General features: G+C 54.4%; 1 protein-coding gene across 2 annotated transcripts in view; it reads right to left on the reverse strand.

Annotated features, from left to right (window-relative positions):
- GRK5 (G protein-coupled receptor kinase 5) overlaps positions 1–19,189 on the reverse strand; it is a 221,310-nt gene that overhangs the window by 24,533 nt on the left and 177,588 nt on the right. For both annotated transcript variants that reach the window (XM_082854560.1, XM_082854559.1), the window contains 2 exons: positions 2,441–2,541; positions 661–753 (listed from right to left, as the gene is read on the reverse strand). In XM_082854560.1, the coding sequence (XP_082710686.1) occupies positions 661–753; positions 2,441–2,541 (194 nt within the window). The remainder of the gene's footprint in view (positions 1–660; positions 754–2,440; positions 2,542–19,189) is intronic.

Consider the following 19,189-nt stretch of genomic DNA (forward strand, 5'->3'; position numbering starts at 1 on the left):
GAGGGGGAAGGCTGAGCTGTGACAAAGCGGGAGAGAGGCATGGACATATATACACTACCAAACATAAGGTAGATAGCTAGCGGGAAGCAGCCGCATAGCACAGGGAGATCAGCTCGGTGCTTTGTGACCGCCTGGAGGGGTGGGATAGGGAGGGTGGGAGGGAGGGAGACACAAGAGGGAAGAGATATGGGAACATATGTATATGTATAACTGATTCACTTTGTTATAAAGCAGAAGCTAACACACCATTGTAAAGCAATTATACTCCAATAAAGATGTTAAAAAAGAAAAAAAAAAGGATATGGCAGCTCTTTATTTGCTGGCAGAGAAAGAATTCCCGAAGACGGTGACCCCAAAAAGTAAGAACAGGAGGCTGAGTGTATGCGTGTGTCTGCATGAGCGTGTGTGTGTGTGATGTTAATAAGCATACAGCATTTCTAGAATACACAAGAACTTAATTAACAGGCAGAGAACGCTGAATTTTATCTGAACCATGGGCCCATGGGACGTAGCAGACTTCTATAGGACTTAGGTGAAAAACCAATACCCCCCGCGCGCACACACACACACACTGGCACACACTCGTGTGTGTGTGTGTGTGTGTGTGTGTGTGTGTGTGTGTGTGTGTGTGTCGGGGGGCTGTGCCCAGGGAGCACTCACCTTTCCAACCACTTCCACTGGAGAAACCGATCAAAATACATGCCGTCCAGGTACTCGTGGAAGGGTTCTCCCCTCAGGTAGTCGTGGACAGACCTAGCTCAGAGGGAACAAACAGATGAACGTTTTACAACCCTGACCTTGGAGCAGGTGGGCAGAGCCATAACCAGCAGATTATAGCCCGGCCTCATCCACTTCCAGACTTTGGAAATGCAAATACACAGGGGCCTCCGACAGATGCAGCAGGAGTGGAGAGAGGCTCCACCATTCTACAAAGGTTGTTTGAGATTGACTGACCCTGCAAACCTTTAGTAAGTAGTTGCCTTGGGGGTTTGCTCTAGTTCTGGGATACAGCAGGGAGCATGATGGGGGACACACACGGCAAATAACAAACAAATAAACGACCCCAGGGGCATGTTATCGTGAAGTGGGGTAAGCGAGGTCCCGGGGGGTGTCAGGGAGATCTCTCTGAAGAAGGGACAGGAGCTGAGATGAGAACAGAGGAATATTTAACGATGTGCAATGGAGGGATTGGGTGTCTTGGGAAGGGGCAGAGGGGCGCAGGCCCTAGATTTGGTCGGGACCAGTGAAGCCCCTGGGAGGTTTTCAACCCTGCAGAATTTACGGGTCACCTGCTGTGGGCCAGGCTCTAGGCCAGGCCCTGGAGGGCTCTGAACTGGGCTTCTTCCCTTTAAAAAGCGGCCACGCTGACCAGTCGAGCCCAGACACTTGGGACCTGGGGAAGGGAGGCGACACGCAGAGCTGGGGCTCGTTGGAGGCTGTGCCCCGCCAAACCTGAACAGGGGCTGGCGTCGGGGGCCAGGACGGCCACTCCCTCAAGGTCAGGGAGCAGCCCAGGGACCTCACCCGCCGTCAGAGCTGACCCTCGGACATCTCCAGGAGGGCAGCAACCAGGCTTGTTTCTGCTCACGGTGGGCCCTCTCCAGCACCTGCCACAGGGCTGGGCCCCCTGTTGGCGCCCCTGCATGTCCCAGCTCTTCCCGTGGTGAGCGCATGGGGCGCCGGCAATACGCCGTGGAGGCAGGACCAGGTTCTTGCTCGCAAGGCCTCCCCCACGCAGCATCATGCCAGGCACATAGCAGGCGCTCAACTAATGTCTGGGGTGCAGAGTCTGAACACGGTGCCGTCACGCCAGCTGTGAGCTTGGCTCGTACGTATGTTCGTGTGGCTGCACGTCAGCCTACAGGGAGGGTGCGTGTGTGGGCGCAGGAATGGGCGTGAGCCTAGCTGCTTAAGCCTTCATGGTGGCGCTTAATGGGTGCACGGCTCGCCCCACACCCACTGACTTGTCTCATGCCCCATTATGGTTGCCGTACAGCCTGCAACAAGGTGATGGGGTGTGGCTGAGAGGGCAGCCTGCAGCCCAGCTCCTGCAGCAGCGCTGGTGGGTGGCAGTGATGGGGGCAGGAGTGGGCGTGGGGGGGACCTGGGAAGGATTTCCAAACCACCCAGACTGGGTCAGATCCGTGCACATTCCTCTGTCTCCACAGCCTGGAGAGCTACTTGCTTTCGACACCATCTGAAGCAGATGTTCTCTTTGGACTTGGCACCCTGGTATTTTCCCTTCATGAGAAGTGTACAAGCGTTGGGTGGCTTGGCTGGGCCCTCAGGCACTGAAGACCTGCCCCGGGTGCCCAGCGCTCAGGTGGAGGCTAGAGGCAGCCCCTTGCCTGGTGACTGTGTGGCAGCCCGAGGGGAGGTGGAGGGGCCTGATGCCCCGGACCGGGAAGCAGGGAGGGAGGCCGGCGGCCGGAGCACTTACTGCACACAGGCAGAAAAGAGTTCTTTGCAGGGTTTCTGAAGGAGCTTCTCCTCCGTCTGGGAGACCAGGTCCCGGCCAACTTGGGCGATGAAAATTGGGGACTGCAGGGAGGAAGAGGAGAGGAGGTATCAGTGAGGGAGGGGGCAGGGCGCCGGGTGGCCTCGGGGGCCCCTCCTACCCGCACCTGGTCCTGGGCCCCCGCACCGTGGTAGGCAGTCTGGCAAGGTGGCTGGGCTGGAAGGTGGTGAACCAGCCGGGACTCAGGGTCAGATTTCGGGCTCTGCCACGGACACCGCGTGTGACCTCGTAAGGCTACGTGGCTCCTCTGAGCCCCGCTCTGCAGAACATGGATCACGACATCCCTGCGTCCTGGACTGCGGTCAGAACCGAGTGGGAGGTGTGAGCCTCACAGTGTAGGGAGCCCCTCGGAGCTGCCCCAGTCCCTTAGCCACTGGGGTGGGGGGCTGCGTCCCCAGAGGGCAGACATGAGACGGTCCCCTGCCCGGCCTCGAGGCCATGTGTGAAAGGGTCTGGACTAGGCAAAGGGGCAGGTGGACGGACGGCTCAGCGGCGAGGGGAGGGATGTGACACCGGCACGGCCTCGGCGTTGGTAGGTCTGCGTGCCGCTCCCACATCTGCCGCTATAGCTCTGGGACCCTGGTCTTGGTACAACCTGGCTGTTATCAGGAGGATGGTCAGTAATAATTGTTCCTCCAGGAATGAATCAATGAAGCCTTTGGGTGAAGCATTTGGCCCGGATCCTGGCAGGTAGCAGAAAGCGTGCAATAGATGTCAGCACTGTCATTTCGTTCTCCTTCCAGTTAAGCTGCCTGGCCTGAATGTTTCAAGTTTGAAGGGACAGTTCCAAGAGGTTCTGGTCCTACCCAGGAGCGGCAGCCCCCTTGGGAAGGTGCAGAGACAGCCAGAGGCAGCCCGGCCACCCCTCTCCCTCCCTCCTTCATTCACCGTCTGCCGGCTTTTTACTCACCAGGTGGGTCTTTAATCAACTACAGGGATAACAGAGAAAACTGCCAGGAGTGGGCTCCAAAGCACAGGATGTAGACACATCTTTCTCCCCCTAAAGATGCTGAAATCTGAAAGGCTTGCTTTCTCTTCCCAGCTATTGAACTGTAACTTGGGGGCTGATTAAGCCCACCGGGTGGTGTCTCTGGGGGGTTTGATTCTGGGGCTGGAGGGGGTGCCCACAGCAGCCTGGCATGGCTCTGGTGAATGAAATCTCCCCAGTGTTCTGAATGCCCCCATTCCTGAGTTCTTTCCTTCTTCCTTTCTCCCCTAGCCTGGTCCTCTCCTCTCTGGTCCTCTCTGCAGGCTTTCACCTAGCCTCTGAGCGGGGGAGGCCTCAGGTGTGTGTGTTGGGGGCGGCTGCTGTGCCAGTATATGCCGCCTGCACACCCAAGCGCAGGCAAAGCCCATTACACGACCCCGCAGACTCAGAGCGCATCTCCCCAGGGCTGCTGTCGCCAATCCTGGGGGGCGGCACCTTCGCCCCACCTTCCATCCCACTTTGCCCTGGACCATCCCCCTCTCCCCACACTAAAAACTCAATGAACGAGGGCTTCCCTGGTGGCGCAGGGGTTGAGAGTCCGTCTGCCGATGCAGGGGACGCGGGTTCGTGCCCCGGTCCGGGAGGATCCCACGTGCCGCGGAGCGGCTGGGCCCGTGAGCCGTGGTTGCTGAGCCTGCGCGTCCGGAGCCTGTGCTCCACAACGGGAGAGGCCACAGCAGTGAGAGGCCCGCGTACCGCAAAACAACAACAACAACACAACTCAATGAACGAGACATCAGAAGAGCGACAAGCAGAGCGCTGGCTTCTGGAGCAACTGCTGCGCGCTTTGCAGAAAGGATGCTCACTGCTGGGGAAGAAGTCCCGAGCTCTGCTCTGCCCTCTGCCCTTGGCCATTTCATGCCTCCATCTCCTCCTCTGTAACAGGAGGGAACAGCTCCAGAGATGCCCTACAGGCCCTTCAAGATTTGACAATTGGGGGTTGGTCATTTTTGCTTCTGAGACTTGGGGAACTTGCTTCGAATCCTGGCAGCTGTCTCTTGGGGATCAACGATTCCAGGTTACTTCAAAGCAATCAAATATTAGGTCAAGCCACTGAGGCCACGGGTGAACTGGCTTCAGGAAGAGACCTGACGGCTGGGGCAGTTTTGGTTTGAAGGGCCCCGTGCCTGGCACAGAATTGGTGCCCCGCATATATTTGTTAGGAAGCAAGATGAAACACAGTATGCCAGGGTGTGGCCTTAACCCTGCCGTGAGTCAGCAAAGCGCAGAGACGCTGGGTGGGCGTGCCATGGGGAGAAACATGGGGACCTCAGAAAGGCACCCGAGTTGCCACCTGTATGCACTCAGACGCACACTTTGTCATGGAGTTCAGCCAGGGAGGACCCACCCTCACGCGCAGTGGCCCGGCCTGGTGTTGGGCACATGCACGGGGAGGGGTGTTAAAATGTGAAGCCAGGGTGGTCCTTGACCTCAAAGCACTTTTTCTCCAGTAAGACATAAATAAGGTCATATTCACACAGAAGAGTTCCTTTGCCTCTCTTGGCTACAGGTGATATATAAAATGAGCTGGATGGATGGAACTCAATGGCTCTCAAACTTTTTTATCAGCAAATTTCTTTTCTCCTCCACTAAATGAAATGCTTCTACAGGCCCAATATTTAAAACCAATATAAGTAATACAATGGGTAGCAACGGTTTTCATCTATTGAGGCCAACACATTCTTTCGTTCAATATTCCTTCTGGCTCTGTGAGGTGGATACTATTATGATGTTCATTTCACAGATGAGGAAACTGAGTTTCAGCAAGGTTAAGACATTTGCCCAAGGTCACCCAGCCAACAAGCGGCAGAGAGGGGATTTACACCAGGTTGGGTGGGTCTAGAGTAAGTACGGTTGGAGGTGGTGGGGTGTCTGGGCCACCTGTGCTGCCGTCACCCACCCCCATCTCCCAGGAGTCCCCTGAGGTGTGACCCTAGCCGTGGGCTGACCTGGCACCATGACCCTCCAGCAGAGGCAGATAGAACTTATATAGGAGATTTTGCAGCTCCGGGCAGTGAGCCACTGGGCTCAGAGAGAGGGGGGGATCATTGCTGGGGGGCAGGGGTCATCTGCGAAACCTTCCCAGAGGATGGGGTCAGAGGCAAAGCAGAACATGGCCTCAGACCACCCACCCCTTCTGGGCCCTCCCATCAGCCAGCAGGGCTCCCTGTCAGCCACACTCCTAAGCAGATGGGAGGGGCTTCCAGGGTCTGGGGGCAGCCCAGCTGTGCATGAAGTTGCAGCACTCTCACTCCTTGGGGCTGGCTGGCAGGAGGGCTCTGGGGAAGCTGCCCACACTCAAAGTCCTGAGGGGAGTCAATAACGCGTTTGGTTTAATGACCACGGGTTTAAACTCAGTCTTTGGCTCGACATGAAGAGACTAAGTGATTCCAACCAAACCTTCTCTCAAGTGACTCTGAGAAGTGACACCTTTGCCAATAAGAAGGGAATAAGAAGCTGTTGGACGGTTTAAGTTGGGACCTGACACTCAAACCTGCCAGGAGGGTGGGCAGAGCCGCTGCTCAAATGGACATTTGCTATTTGCATCAGTGGAATCTGAGGGTATTCGTCCTTCTCCTCCAGTTCAGAGAAGTCGATTTCAAAGGCAGACCCCCAGAGAAGGCTCTCCCCAGTCCACAGGTAAGGTCTGATGCGTCACGTAAGAAAAAGGGCCCTCAGACACTGAGAAGGCTCTGAGGTCCCGGTAACCACAGTCCATCCTCTGTGGCTTGAAGGCAGAAGAATTCCAGTTTCAGATCTCTTTCCAGGAAACTAATCCCTTCTGGCCCCAGGAGGCCTGTGAGGCCAGCTGGGGAAGGGAGAGGGGTGTATCCTACAGGCCAGGTGGGCTCTGGCCAGGAATGTCACCCTCGCTGCACTGAAGCCTCCGAAACGCCAGGAGAGCTACGGTGGGCAGCGCTGTGGCTCTTTCTAGCGGGGACTGTCCCTCTGGGATGAAGCTGAGGGTCAGCATGGGGAGGAAGGATTGGGGTCATTCTCCTCCATGTCAAAGATGTTCCCCTAATTTCTAACCAAACAGAAAGGACCTCAAGGCCCTCAGATATTTGCAGGACTGAAAGCAGCCCGGAGAAGGGGTGTTGGTGGAGGTGGCTGGTAAAATTCCCCCTGGGGCCTGGGAACCCCTCAGGCCAGCCGTGGTTTGAAGTGACAATTTCTTTGGTCACCAGGTGGTCTCTTCAAGTAGCTCCAGCCTGCAGGCCCAGACTTTAACACAAGAGTGTGAATTTAGGCACCAAGCTTCCTTTGAAATGTGTGCTGGTGTTGCTTCGGAGGAGGCCCCACTGGGAACACTTGGCCTCCTGATGGTCCAGGGCAGCTGAAGCCAATGGCTGGTCAACCTCCATGTGACCAGTGTGCCTGGCCCCGCCAAGAGGTCCACTCTGCTGGCAGTCAGGATGAGCCCCAACTGCCCTTAAGGAGGGTTCTACGGCCAACTCCAGGAGAGCTTAAAACAGCAAGACGTGCCTCTGGGACACGGCTATGTACGCCCTGGGCCACTAACCACAGAGCTCTCTCCCCTCCAGCCTGATGAGATGGGACTTGGTTCCCTGAGGAACTGTAGGCTCAGGGCCACCTGTCCTGCCCCTGAAATCACACATGGAGCAAGGGAATAAACCTCCCCCTGCTCTTTGGCTAAGACTCCTCCCCATTTCTTCTCCCTTGAGGCTGGCAGTGGGAACAGACGTGGCATTAAAGCTCGGGTGTGCTTTATCCACTCTCTGTGGGTCTGTGCCTCTGGATAAAAGCCCCTGTCACCAGAGGGAAAAGAACGGGCTCCAACCCTCCCTGTGGAACATGAAATTGACCTTGAATCTGGTACCAGAAGAACTTGGGGCTGCACTTGGATGGGGCCAGGTGGCCAGCAGGCCCAGATGGTAGGACAGACTCAGCACACTTGCCCCTTTGTACCTCCAGCCCCGCTATGGCCCAGACTCACTCTCTGCTGTTGCTGATGCGTGTGCCACAGGTTCTAGGCATCCTGCTACGTGTTAGCCAGAATGCGCATTTTAGGCAGCGAGAGGTGAAGGCTGCGTGGTGTTTCTCTGGGCACCAGAGCACATTGAGAAGAGCCCTTTGTGTTGCTCTGAATGTGAATGGGGCAGGCCAGTGAACTGGGTGCAGGGGCCCAATGGGCTTTGCACCTTCACTCCTCCCTAAGTCCTCTCCTCCCTTTTGTCCCCACTCCCCTGTTAAGTTCTCAGTGCCCTCATGCTGCCTCACTGCCTATGACCCTAAACTTCAACAAGTGGCCTAGGCCAGACCTCTCATCCTCTGCTCCATCAACATGGAAACCTCTGCAATATGCAGGCGTGGACGGTACTGATGGCCAGTAATGATTCAGTGCACTGGGGTTTCTAAAGAGAGAGTTGGCTGGAGGATTGTGGGTGGGAGGGCGTCTGCTTAGTTAGAAGAGCTAGGACTTGTCCTGAAGCTGCATCTGCATGGCAATGGATTAAGAGGGAGCATGTGCTGGGTCTGGGGTGACATACCGGCTAACAGAGATTACCGGGGTGCTTCAGGGACCAAGGCTGGGGAGCAAGGGACGGTGGTGGGGAAGGCATGGGCCTGGTCCGGGCACGAAGCCTCCCGTGGGTGCTTCACTCAGCACTCTGCCTGCCCCAGAGAACTCCAGCGAGAGGGACGCAGCCCCAGAGGCAGGCCAACAGCCCAAGCCCAGCTCGGCCTCCACAGGTCATCCAGCCTGGGCCGAGCCAGCTGTTGGTCCACCAGGTGGCACTATGGAGCCCCTTGCTGCAGACACCCCCCAGAGGACCAGCCTCCCTGGCCTCTATCGGGAGCGACTGGTTACCAAGTGCTGCATCTCAGACCTGAGGCGGGCGGCCTTTGCAATAAGAATTTCGGGTTCGGGGGGAAATGAGAGAGCAGGTTGGGAGGGAGCCTTCCCTGGGGAGGGAAGACTGGAACTGGACCTTGAGGGAGAGGTGGGATGTACACCAGGGGAGGGGGGCCGTGCGGGCAAAGGGTGCTGCCCCGAGTGCGGAGGACTCATCCAGATACGGTTAAGTAAGCGGGGCGGCTGGCAGGATGAGGTCTTGCCAGGCTGGTTCTCACCGGCTGCTGAGTCACCAGCCCGATGGCATCATGAGGGTGAGGGCGGCTGCTTTGCTCTCCCTGGCACCACTGCTCCGAGGGGACCAGGAGGATGAAGGGACCTCATTTCCTGCATCGGAGAGAAACTCCACGTGTCTGAGGACCTTATTCCCGAAGCATCTCCTGGCTCCCAAGTCCCTTGTTTCAAGATGTCAGAGTGGAAATGGGATCCACTGTATGTGGCCAGTGCCCCTGGCAGCGCCCAGGGATCGAGGCACGGTTGGGCCACGTGACAACCCTCCACACCTCCTCAGTAGCCAAGACTCCTGAAGCAAGCGCCTCTGCTGTCGCCCTTGGAGCCTCCTGGAAACACACGCCCTACACTTGCTCAGAGGTTCAGGACCGAGAGGAAGCAGGAGGAAAACACAGAGGGCTCTTCTGGGAACACCCCCAGGGCTTCACTGATCCAACCCACTCCTGGCACCGATGGGCAACCGAGAGAACGGACCCCTACGAGTCACAGTGCTGGCCAGGGTCAAGCCGGACCGACACCAGAGGGGCTCTGTAGCGGGCAGAGTTCGGGGAGTGGATCCAAGCTGCATGGGCTCTAACCAGCTGTCCTAAGCCAGCTCTACGGAAAGGACACAGCCTTGGCCTCCCTGGCCCCACTCGAAACCCGCTTTTCCCCACTTCACAGACGGGGACAGGCACACACGGCAATCTTAGCCCTGCTATGTCACCCACCCAACCCCTCTCCATCCCACTGCCCTGGTTTCAAGAATTCTCTTCTATCGCCTGGACTAGCCAGTACGCCCCTCACGAATCTCTGCAACCACTTGCTCTTATGTTGACACAACGGCCGCCAAGGGAGTTTTCCGAGCACACACAGCGGAAGTGATCTCCACGGCCAGAGGACCAAAACCCAGTGCCTTCCGGCCTTGGTCCCGAATGTCCTTCTCGACCTGCTTCCCCATCATGCCCTCTGCTCGCCAGGGCTCTCACCCCATACTTGTGATTTCCTGGGCGAGCTCCGGCTTTCCAGCTGCTGAGCCTTTGCTACTGGAAGGAGCCCTTTTGGCCCCCTCACAGCACGCTGTCCGAACCCTACCCCCTCTTCAGGACCTGTTTCCAATACAACCTCATCCAAGATGAATCTTTGAGCAGGCAGGGCCTTCCACCCAATCCCACCTCCCAGTGACAATTGTGGTCACCATTGCTACTTCTTGAGCACCTAATATATGTTAAGTCCTAGGAGCTTTACGTGGGGTTATCTTTTTTAATCCTCTCAAAGTAGGTTTTATTATCTCCATCTTACAGATGCAGAAATAGGCCCCGAGAAGTTAAGTAACTTGCCCAAGATCACACAGTGGGAGCATAGACAGGATTCAAACCCAGGCAATCTGGTCAGAGAGCCTTATCCCTAAGCACCATCAGGTCCTCCAAGGACGCCACAGTCTTTCTCGAATAGTGAAGAGGAGGTGACTTTGGCCTTGGAGAGCAAAGCCCTCTTTGGAGGCTGGATAACGAGGTGCAGTGGACTCTGCATGTTTCGGCAAGTGCTATTTGTATAGCGCTGCCATACGTATCACACACACACACACACACGCACACACAGGCTAGTGGTCAGCTTATGCTTCGCTTCAACATATGAAAACATCCCTCCGAGGAGCTCCGCACTCATTAGCAGCAGTTCCATCAGTGAACAAAAGGTCAGCCCAGGAGACTGTCCGCTCTCTCTCCAGACGCAAGCACTTAGGACTTAATGATGTGTATATTTTCATACGTGGGCAGTTGACATTCCCCATGTAAACTATTTGCAATTTCTCAGTGTGGACAGACTAGACCTTCAGGAAAAGCTGAGCAGGAGAGAGGCAAGACACTCTGGAAGACAGGGGTTCCGGGGGGTCTCCTTCCTTCCAAACAAGGGGCTTACTGGGGGTTTGCCTGTCCCACTCATACCAGGGTAGAGGCAGCTGTTTCTTGGGGGGCCACCCCATTTCTCCTCCAGGACAGGAACCGGGAGGGGCACTCCCACAGCTGTACCCTGGCCACCCTTTGACCCTTGGTGAGGGGATCTGTGTCAGCTGCAGGGAGCTCTGCACACAGGGCTGCCAAGGCCTGGCTGTGGGCAGGGGCAGGGGTGGGAATCAGCCTCCAGCAGGATCCAGGGCCAGAGGCATCGTGGGACCCTGGGAGAGGGGCTGGCTGATAGTCACTGGCCCCTCCATGTGAGTTTTCCTACAAATTCATACTTCTGTTGCTCCCCGGAACGATGCCATAGGTGGGGCTTGTTCCAAGGTCACAAATGTAGACGCTGAGCCTGAGAGAGCTCTTTGAGGGGCAGGAATGTTGTTCATTCCTGTCTCATCAGAACTAAGTACAGCACTTGGTGAGCAGCTAGTACTCCGTACATGCCCCTAGACACAATAATTAGTAAACAGACGACCTGAGATTCAAATCCAGGCCTGCCCGGCTCCAAAATCTGTAATCTCTCCACTCTGCTTGGCTGATATGAACTTACAATGTGCCCTGCATGTAGTAGGTGCTCAATATATTTGTTGAACCAATGTGCATGCACATGCCTGTTCATAGCAGAAGAACCTTCATGAGGTCATCTGGTCTACCCCCTGCCTTTGGGACATCAGAACCAATCAGTTCTTTGGGATTTTCTTAGTTAGAACTAGATGGAGTGCTTGTCTGGGGCAGAAACTGTGGGCTGGAGGCTCAGGGGTGGCTGGGGGAGGACCTGGAGCTGCCTTGGGTAAAGCGCCCTGGTGCCAGGGGTTCCTGAGCCCACGTACAGCCGTGTCTCTCTCACGGTTTCATTTAATCGTATCCCCCACCCCCTCCAATACATTCCTCCTTTGTTTGAGCAACTGGGAGTTAAGTATCTGCCACTTGATGCCAAGAATCCAGACAAATGCATCATCTGTAAACTCAGGAGCTGGGCCAGGTGGCGAGGAGGACCCTCTAAAGGCGTCCCCTCCACTCGCTTTTCTCTCCCCCGGCTCAAGTTGGCCGGTTCCGAGTTCCATAAACTAACTCAGCCCAGCCCGCCAGACTCTAGGAACAGGAACTGGGTGAAGAAAGCAGGACAGGCAGGAGGTGGGCAAAGGAGGGTGCTCATTCCAACCCCAGATCCTGGCTTGAAATGAAACCTGCTTGTACAATCGCAACTGGCAGACAAAGGAGAGCATTTACTGGACGGCAGCTTTGGACAGCATTTCCTCACTCCAGGGTTGACTTAAGGTCTGGCTGACAGGAAGAAAAAGAGCCATTCTTCCACCTTTTAATCAAAACCTTCAGTGCCGTGTGGAAAAGCCACGGCCACGCAGCCTGGGTCCATCTGGAGCAGCTCGTCTTCCACATCAACCAGGCAGCAGGCACAGTCCACAGGCCCCAGGCGAGAACAGAAACAGAGGAAAAAGCAGGGTTTTGTTATCTTGGTCACTGGGGAAAAGTCAATCAGCCAAGCTAAGCGCTCGCGAGCAAAGGGGCTCCGGCTCCTGCTGTGCTGGGCCCATGTCTGGGTCCTGCAGCTCTCGGCCCGAACGCCAACGCCTCCCTGAGCGTCCACGTGGTCAGCAAGGCTGCTGGACTGCACGGCCTGAGCACAGTGCCAGATGCAGACCCCTTGGGCAGAGACACATGCTGGACAGGCAGCTGGTTGCTGGAGGTCCTTGGGGTAGAAGCTGGGAAAACGACAAGTCTCATGGCACCTGTCTCAAGCTCTAAGCAAATGTGGTGCTCACCGGCAGGGTACCCAATCAGAAGCAACTCACCCTGAAGCAGAGGAAGCTGAAGCTTTGGGGCCCTTTACTTGCAGTCCTAGGAGCTACAGAGTTTTCTAGGTGAGAGAGGAAGCATTTCCGCACAAGCACTTCCAGTAAATTGAGATCTCAGGCGAAAAAGACCGAATCTCCAAGGCTCCAGGCATTGGTTGTGGTTTCTTTTCTCATTCTCAGGAAATACTTCTGTACCTAATGTTCTGTTCGTTCTTCTTAAACAGCATACTTCCCATGCTACTTAAGCTTCAACCCCTACAAAACCTGGACCTTCCCTTGTCTCTGATAGACAGCACTCGGTCTTGAAGGGGCCTTCTCTAGGGGGACATCCAGGGGTCCACCTCCTGCCCGACTGCCACTCTGCACCTTTACCTTTTTGTGATGAACAGCCAGAGACCCAGAGTCCAAGGGACTCCCGGGGCTCTCTGGGGCTTCTCACGGTAGGAGAAGGTGAGGAAGGCCATTGCCCTGACACTGTGCTGGGAAGCAGCCTGGTGTCCTACGTAAGGCCCACGGTTCCATTATGACGCAGACACACACGGCCACCCTGGTGATCTCCTTAAGTCTTTGGGCAACGATCTCTTACACCAATTCGGGGGTGACCCTGGGGATAGCGGGTTACTCTGCCAGGCCTGGAAGACACCGCAGGGCACAGAGCTGCCTTTGTGAGCGGACCCACAGGTGGTACCACTGCTGTGACCAGTCGGAGAGCAAGGAGCTGTTTCTCCCGCTGGGGCCCGAGCTGATCCAGTCTGTCAGCTACAACAGGGTCCCTGAGTGTCCACTCTGCCCAGGTCACGAGCTCCACCCCAGTGACCTCATAAACAGACTCACTTGGCCAATGGCAGGAGTTCAAGGCTGGTGGGGACTGAGGGTGGCCGAGTGTGGAGCGGCCTTTTAGCCCCTAGAAGGGCGAGCTCAGACAGGTGGCCTCATGGCTGAGGTGAGGTCTGATCAAGGCTCAGAGGACGAAGGGCGTTTGGCTAGGCCATGAGGAGGACCCTCCAGGTATCTGTACCCTGGCAAGTATTCTGAGAAGACCAGGGCTCTGAAAGAATCAACTTTATCCTATGGCAAATCGACACTTGTCTGGACAAATTTGAGATGGCAGAGAGCAGGTTCACAGAGACCATCAGCTGCGTGAGGGGCCACAGCAGGCAGTCTTCTGAGCAAGCCTGCTCCACAGGGGGCTCCAGCCCTTTCCAAGGGTGCCCCTGCTGACTGGGCCACCCCGGGCCACAAGGTATCACATTCCCTGGGTCAGCAAAGTGGAGAAGCACAGCCCTTGAGACATAGCCACGACCCTCCAAGAAGGGAAAAGCACATAGGGACTGAAAGGGTCTTGTCCCTTACTTCCTCTGTTCAAGTGGCTTCGCAGAAATCAGGACGAAGGATTTTTAGGGGTCAGGAAGTGAGAGAGAACATTTTTAAACACTAGCAGAATTTAGCCAGAGGCCCTGAGAGCTGGGCAACTTGAATGAGAAAGAAAGGAAAACATACAAGTGGCCCTGACCCAGACCATGACTCTTTACGTCAAAAGCAAAAAGGATAATTAACAAAACAAAATCTGCCTGGACGTGGAGTGAGAGGCCAGCCGGGCTCTGTCAACTTGACAATCTCCGGTCAAGACCTGTGGGCCCAGAGTGTGCGATGGGAGAAGACTCGCTGTTTACACAGGCGGTCCTGGCTCTCAGGACCCAGAGAGGCAGGGTTTTTCCTGGCAAGCGGTTTGAATTCGGCCAACTCTGCTCTGGGTCAGGGCGGCCACGTGCAGGTAATTCACGGGTAGAACTTGGGTCCTAAGGGGCTGAGGTGCAGAACGCTCACGGCCGGGAGTGTCTCTCGTTCCTCATGCATGAGAGGTGAGAGCACAGCAAGCTGACTCCCCACCTTCCAGAACACCCTCCCGGTCCACAGCCTCCAGACCGGCTTCAATTTGAAGCCGTGTTGGAAATACCTTGGCCCGGGAAGATTTTTCTCCAGTCAAGATTTCATTCCACGCGGCTTGGGAATGAAGGAGGGGCAGGAATCTCCTAAGATCCAGGGAATTCGACTGAAACCCCCATGATGTCATTTCTCTGCCCAAGGCCCACGGTCAGGGAGGGCCTGTCAGGCCACACGGATTCAGCCGAGCACAGGCACCACAGAGACCTACCCAGGGCTGCCTACCCAGGGCAAGGCGGAGGGGAGGTTGTCCTCAGGAAGCCTGTGGCTGGTTTCTCTATCTCCAGACACTCTAAAAAGAGGAATCCTGGTCAGGAAACACTACACACACACACACACACACACACAAGAATGGGGGTCAGAGGTAGCGCCGGCTCCACTGGCATCGGAGGAACATCCAACTTTCCGACCTGGAAGGTCAGAAGAAAGGAAGAGGGACCCCGATGGGCATGCTCCGGCCTGCTCTGGGGAGCCCCGGCTGGCAGAGCAGCCTCAAGGATGTTAAGAGGGGCCCAAAGACATCAGTCAAAGAGGATGTGTTTTCCAGGAAAGGTTGGGGGAGAGAAATAAATGTATCTATTTGAAGGACAATTACACAGTCTTTAAAAATGTTGTGCAGGGAGATTGTGACATGAGGAAAAGCTAATGACACGGCGCAAAGGTTTGGAGCCAGAAGGTGGACCCGGCACAGGAGGGACCAGCCAGTGTGCACATCCTCCAATCCACCTGCCCTCCCGGACTTGCTACTTCGTACAGCAGCCGGGAAGGTGATTCGGGGGATTTTGTCTTTGGTTAACCTCTGAGAAGAAGACACAGTGGAAAAGAAAGATCCCAGGTTCTAGAATCGGACAGACCGAGGTTATATCTCGTCATCACCTTTCTTCTGTTGTTGTTCTTTTTCTTTTATTGTGGTAAAATAGACACAACAGAAAAATGGCCATTTTAACCACTTGTAAGCGGACGATTCCACAGCATTAATTACATTCATAATGTCCACTATCACCACCATCTTTTCCCACATTTTTTCCATCATCCCAAACAGAAACTCTATACCCATTAAGCAATAACTCCCCATCCCTCCCTCCAACAAGTCCCTGGTAAGCTCTAATTTACTTTCTGTCTCACTGAATTTGCCTATTCTAGACATTTCAGAAAAGTGGAATCACACAATATGTGGCCTTTTATGTCTGGCTTCTTTCACTTAGCATAATGTTTTCAAGATTCATTCATGCCGTAGCATGTGTCAAGACTTATTCCTATTTATGGCTGAATAATATTCCACTGTGTCGTTACACCACATTCTGCTTATCCTTTCATCCGTCAATGGACACTTGAGTTGTTTCTACTTTTCAGCTATTGTGAATAATGCTGCTATGGATGTTTGCATACAAGTATCTGTGTCAGTCCCTGTTTTCAATTCTCCCAGCTTTCACTCTTAACAGCTAAAGGCCTTTACCCAAGGTAGAACAGGGACAAACGTGTCTACTACAAATGAATGTCATGAAGACAGGATGCGATAAAGATGTAAAGCACACAGCATACGGTAGGTGCTAAAATAATGTCACTTTGCCCCACCTCCCCCTTTAACACCCACCCTTAGTAAAGGAGTGTGAGAGGCTTAGATTCCGTGATGCCCCTCAAGGGCATCTCCATTTAAAAAGTCTGGATACTTAAATGGTAGAACTTTCGGCGCCAGCAGCCTTCTCTGCTTTGTTGGCACACTACCAATGTCTCAGCATTTAGACAAATACTGACGCAAAGAATAAGAGCCTCAGGGGAATTCAGGCCCAGCTGCAGGCCAACCAGGGTGGGAGGTGGTAAATGAAGTCAGGAAGCATTCCTTTTCGTGCCTTTGCGCCATACTTGCAGCACAGGGGTGTGGCAAGCCCAGTGAGGAACGTTCCATTCTCCTCCTCCAGCTGTATGACCCTTCAGGGGTCCAGCTCCTCTTCGAGCCTCAGTTCCCTCATCTAGGAAATGAGCAGTTTGGCTTAGCCCAGGAGTTTTAAAACTGGGTTCCAAGGAGCCACAGGTGTTCTTCTCAAAGCCAGGGCCCAGGACGGGGAAGGGAGCAACAGGGGGCCCTGCCCTAAGCTAGTCAACCACAGCAGACCTGCGTGTCTTTGCATCTGGAAATCTACAGCTAAAACTGCATGCAAAGCCTTGGACCGGGTGGCCCCTGAGATCCCCTGGGTGCTGTAGCCTACTCTAGGTGGTGTCCTCTTTCCCCTTGGGATGAACTAGAGGAACAGTCCCTGAGGATGGGCTATGGAGTCATCTCCCAACGTACCAGGATTGCTGGCTCAAGCAGCAGGGGCACTCCATGGGGAGCCATGTAGTGCTGGGTGCTGGGGGCAAACTTGAAGTGACCCAGGAGCCCTGCAGCTCTCCAAACGGCACTGGTTTGCCAGTCTCCAAAGGACTGGTCATTAACAGTCCTTCAATCAAGAAGAGATGTGAGTGGAGCTCAAGGCAGGGAGCCAGGTTAGGTTATCTTAGGAGAGCAGGATGGGGAAGGGTCAAGAGCACAGACCCCGAAGTCTCAGCTTCCTCCATCCCAGCTGTGTGACCTTGAGCAAGTTACTTAACCTCTCTGTGTCTTCACCTCCTTATCTTTAAAATGGAGATAATAATCTATGGGGTAGATATGAGGATTAAGTGAGTTATTTAAAGCCCTGAGAACAGTGTTTGGCACACAGTAAGAGCTGTTCCCAGGAAGTTCCTTTCTCAAGTTTTCTTTTCAACCCTCTTCCAGCCTTGAGACTTCTTGCAGTGCTGTGGCAGGAAGTGGGAAAACCTGGGTTCCATGCCCCACAGGTCCTCCCAGCTGGACCCTTCCAGCCAGACCCTGCCCAGGAGGGGTTCAAGCAAAGGTGGATTCTGAGCTCACCAGATTCACTGACAACAGGATGGAGATGCCGTTTGGGCTGCAGGGAGGCAGACAAGAGCCAGGTGATCTTAGCAGAGATGAACAGCTGGCTCTGGGGCCAGAAGTAGGGAGCTCAAACCCCTGGAGGGCAGGCCAGGCACGTGGAAGGGAGGCATTACCCGGGCCACCCGTATTCCATGGCCTTGGGTCCCTGGAGACCAAGTGTTGGTTAGATGGTTAGATGGATGCTAAGCTAGCTCCTCAGGGCCCCAGATCCCAGGAAGGGAGATCCAGGAGCGAGCCTCAGTCCTAGTGCCCTTTGCTTTAGGTCATGCTGTCTCTTCCAACAACAAGCCAGCATTTCTAAAATGCATCATAGCTGGGAAGTAAACAGCCCAGCATTTTCTAAAGATGATGAAGTGGTCTTAGCCTCGAGGTACAGGGACACAATTAAATAATACTGAATCACTCAGTGAAAAAAGTATTCCCTTTTCAATTTTCTTTCAAGTCTCCCATCATCAAGAAGAAAGTCTCAGTGTGATGCTGCCTACCATCTTGCTGACCTGTCTCTAATACTCGCTACTTGCCCTTCAGAAACAGAGAAAGGAGGCTCCGAGCATGAGGTAAGCAAAAGAGTACCCAGCTAGGATAACTTTTCCAGTTATCTTTATGTACAGCAAATCAATACTGGCTTTCCAGGTAATTCCTGATAACAAAGTTTCCTTTTGAAACTCATTTATTTCAGGTTAAAAGATGAGTTGATTTAAAGAAAAATGAGCCCATTTGAGCACCACTGTTATCATCCCCATACTCAGATGGGGAAACTGAGGCTCCAAACATGCCCCACTGGAAAGTGGCAGAACTGGGTTCCATGTGCCCCTGAAGACAAAGATTGAAGCCTCTGACTGCCCCAGAGGCCGAGGAGCTGTCCCCTTTCGAGAAACCAGCTGTTTGGTTTAGCTCAGATCCTATGCTACTGCCTGGGTGGGGTAGGGGGAGGTACCAGTGAAGTGAGGCTGTGACCGGGGGCCAGAGAAAGAGGAACTTGGAATAATTATTATTTCCTTTCATTCAAGCTCCTTACTTTTTGAAAAGTAGATGTTTCCCGGAGAGCCAAACAAGCACTAGGAATAGATTTCTTTTGTGCAGAAACTCAGGTTGATGGGTAGTTTCCCCCTTAACAAGAACAAACTTCCCTGCCCTAGCCTACCATTGTTTTCAGAAACAAAGAGGCCTGCATCTCTGGAGGGCCCAGAGAACGCCATCCTGCCAGTGGACCTCCGGCAAGAAATGCCCTCCAAGAGCTGCCTGCTCTGGGGCATTCCCAGGATCCCACAGAGGATGCCAGGCGGGTTCATGTCAGAAGCCTGTCCCAACCCACCCGCCCACCTCATTGTCGGAAGAAGCCCACGCAGGCCCTTTCAACAGGACCCTCTGCCAGGTCTGAGCTTCCGCCTGGCATCCACTGACACTTCCTAGCAAAACCACATTGAAACTGGGTGCCACCTGCCAGGCCTTAGTGATTGGAGTGGAGACCTGGCAGAGCTGCTGATGGGCACAATGAAAATGAACAGAGCAAGATGTCCTACAAAGCACACTGCCGAAGCAGGACACTAAGAAGCTCCTTTAAAGCCCCGCCTCCGCTATTCTAAGCCAGCCTCTTCCCTTCCCAAACCTCAGGTGCCTGATCTGTAAAACAGACGCACTAATACTCATCTTGGGGAGTTGCTAGGAAGATCCAAGAGCAGGTCGTTGCAGTGCTAGACCCGGACAACAGCCTAAAGAATGTGGTCATGTCAACCAGGAGAAGGCGAGGAATATTGGTGAAGGACCAGACCTGGCCCTGCCCTTTACAACAGGCAATGGGGCTTTGGTTTTGCAGAGGAAGAGAGATTTATGGGCCTAACGTGTCTAACAGGCCTATTTATGGGCCTAACAAAAATGAGTCCGAATGTCATCAAAATGAAAAATCTTTGTGTTTCAAAGGACACCATCAAGAAAGTAAAAAGACA

This window comes from Leucopleurus acutus (genome assembly GCF_964270905.1).
Source record: "Leucopleurus acutus genome assembly, chromosome: 14".
In the NCBI taxonomy this organism is placed as follows: Eukaryota; Metazoa; Chordata; class Mammalia; order Artiodactyla; family Delphinidae; genus Leucopleurus; species Leucopleurus acutus.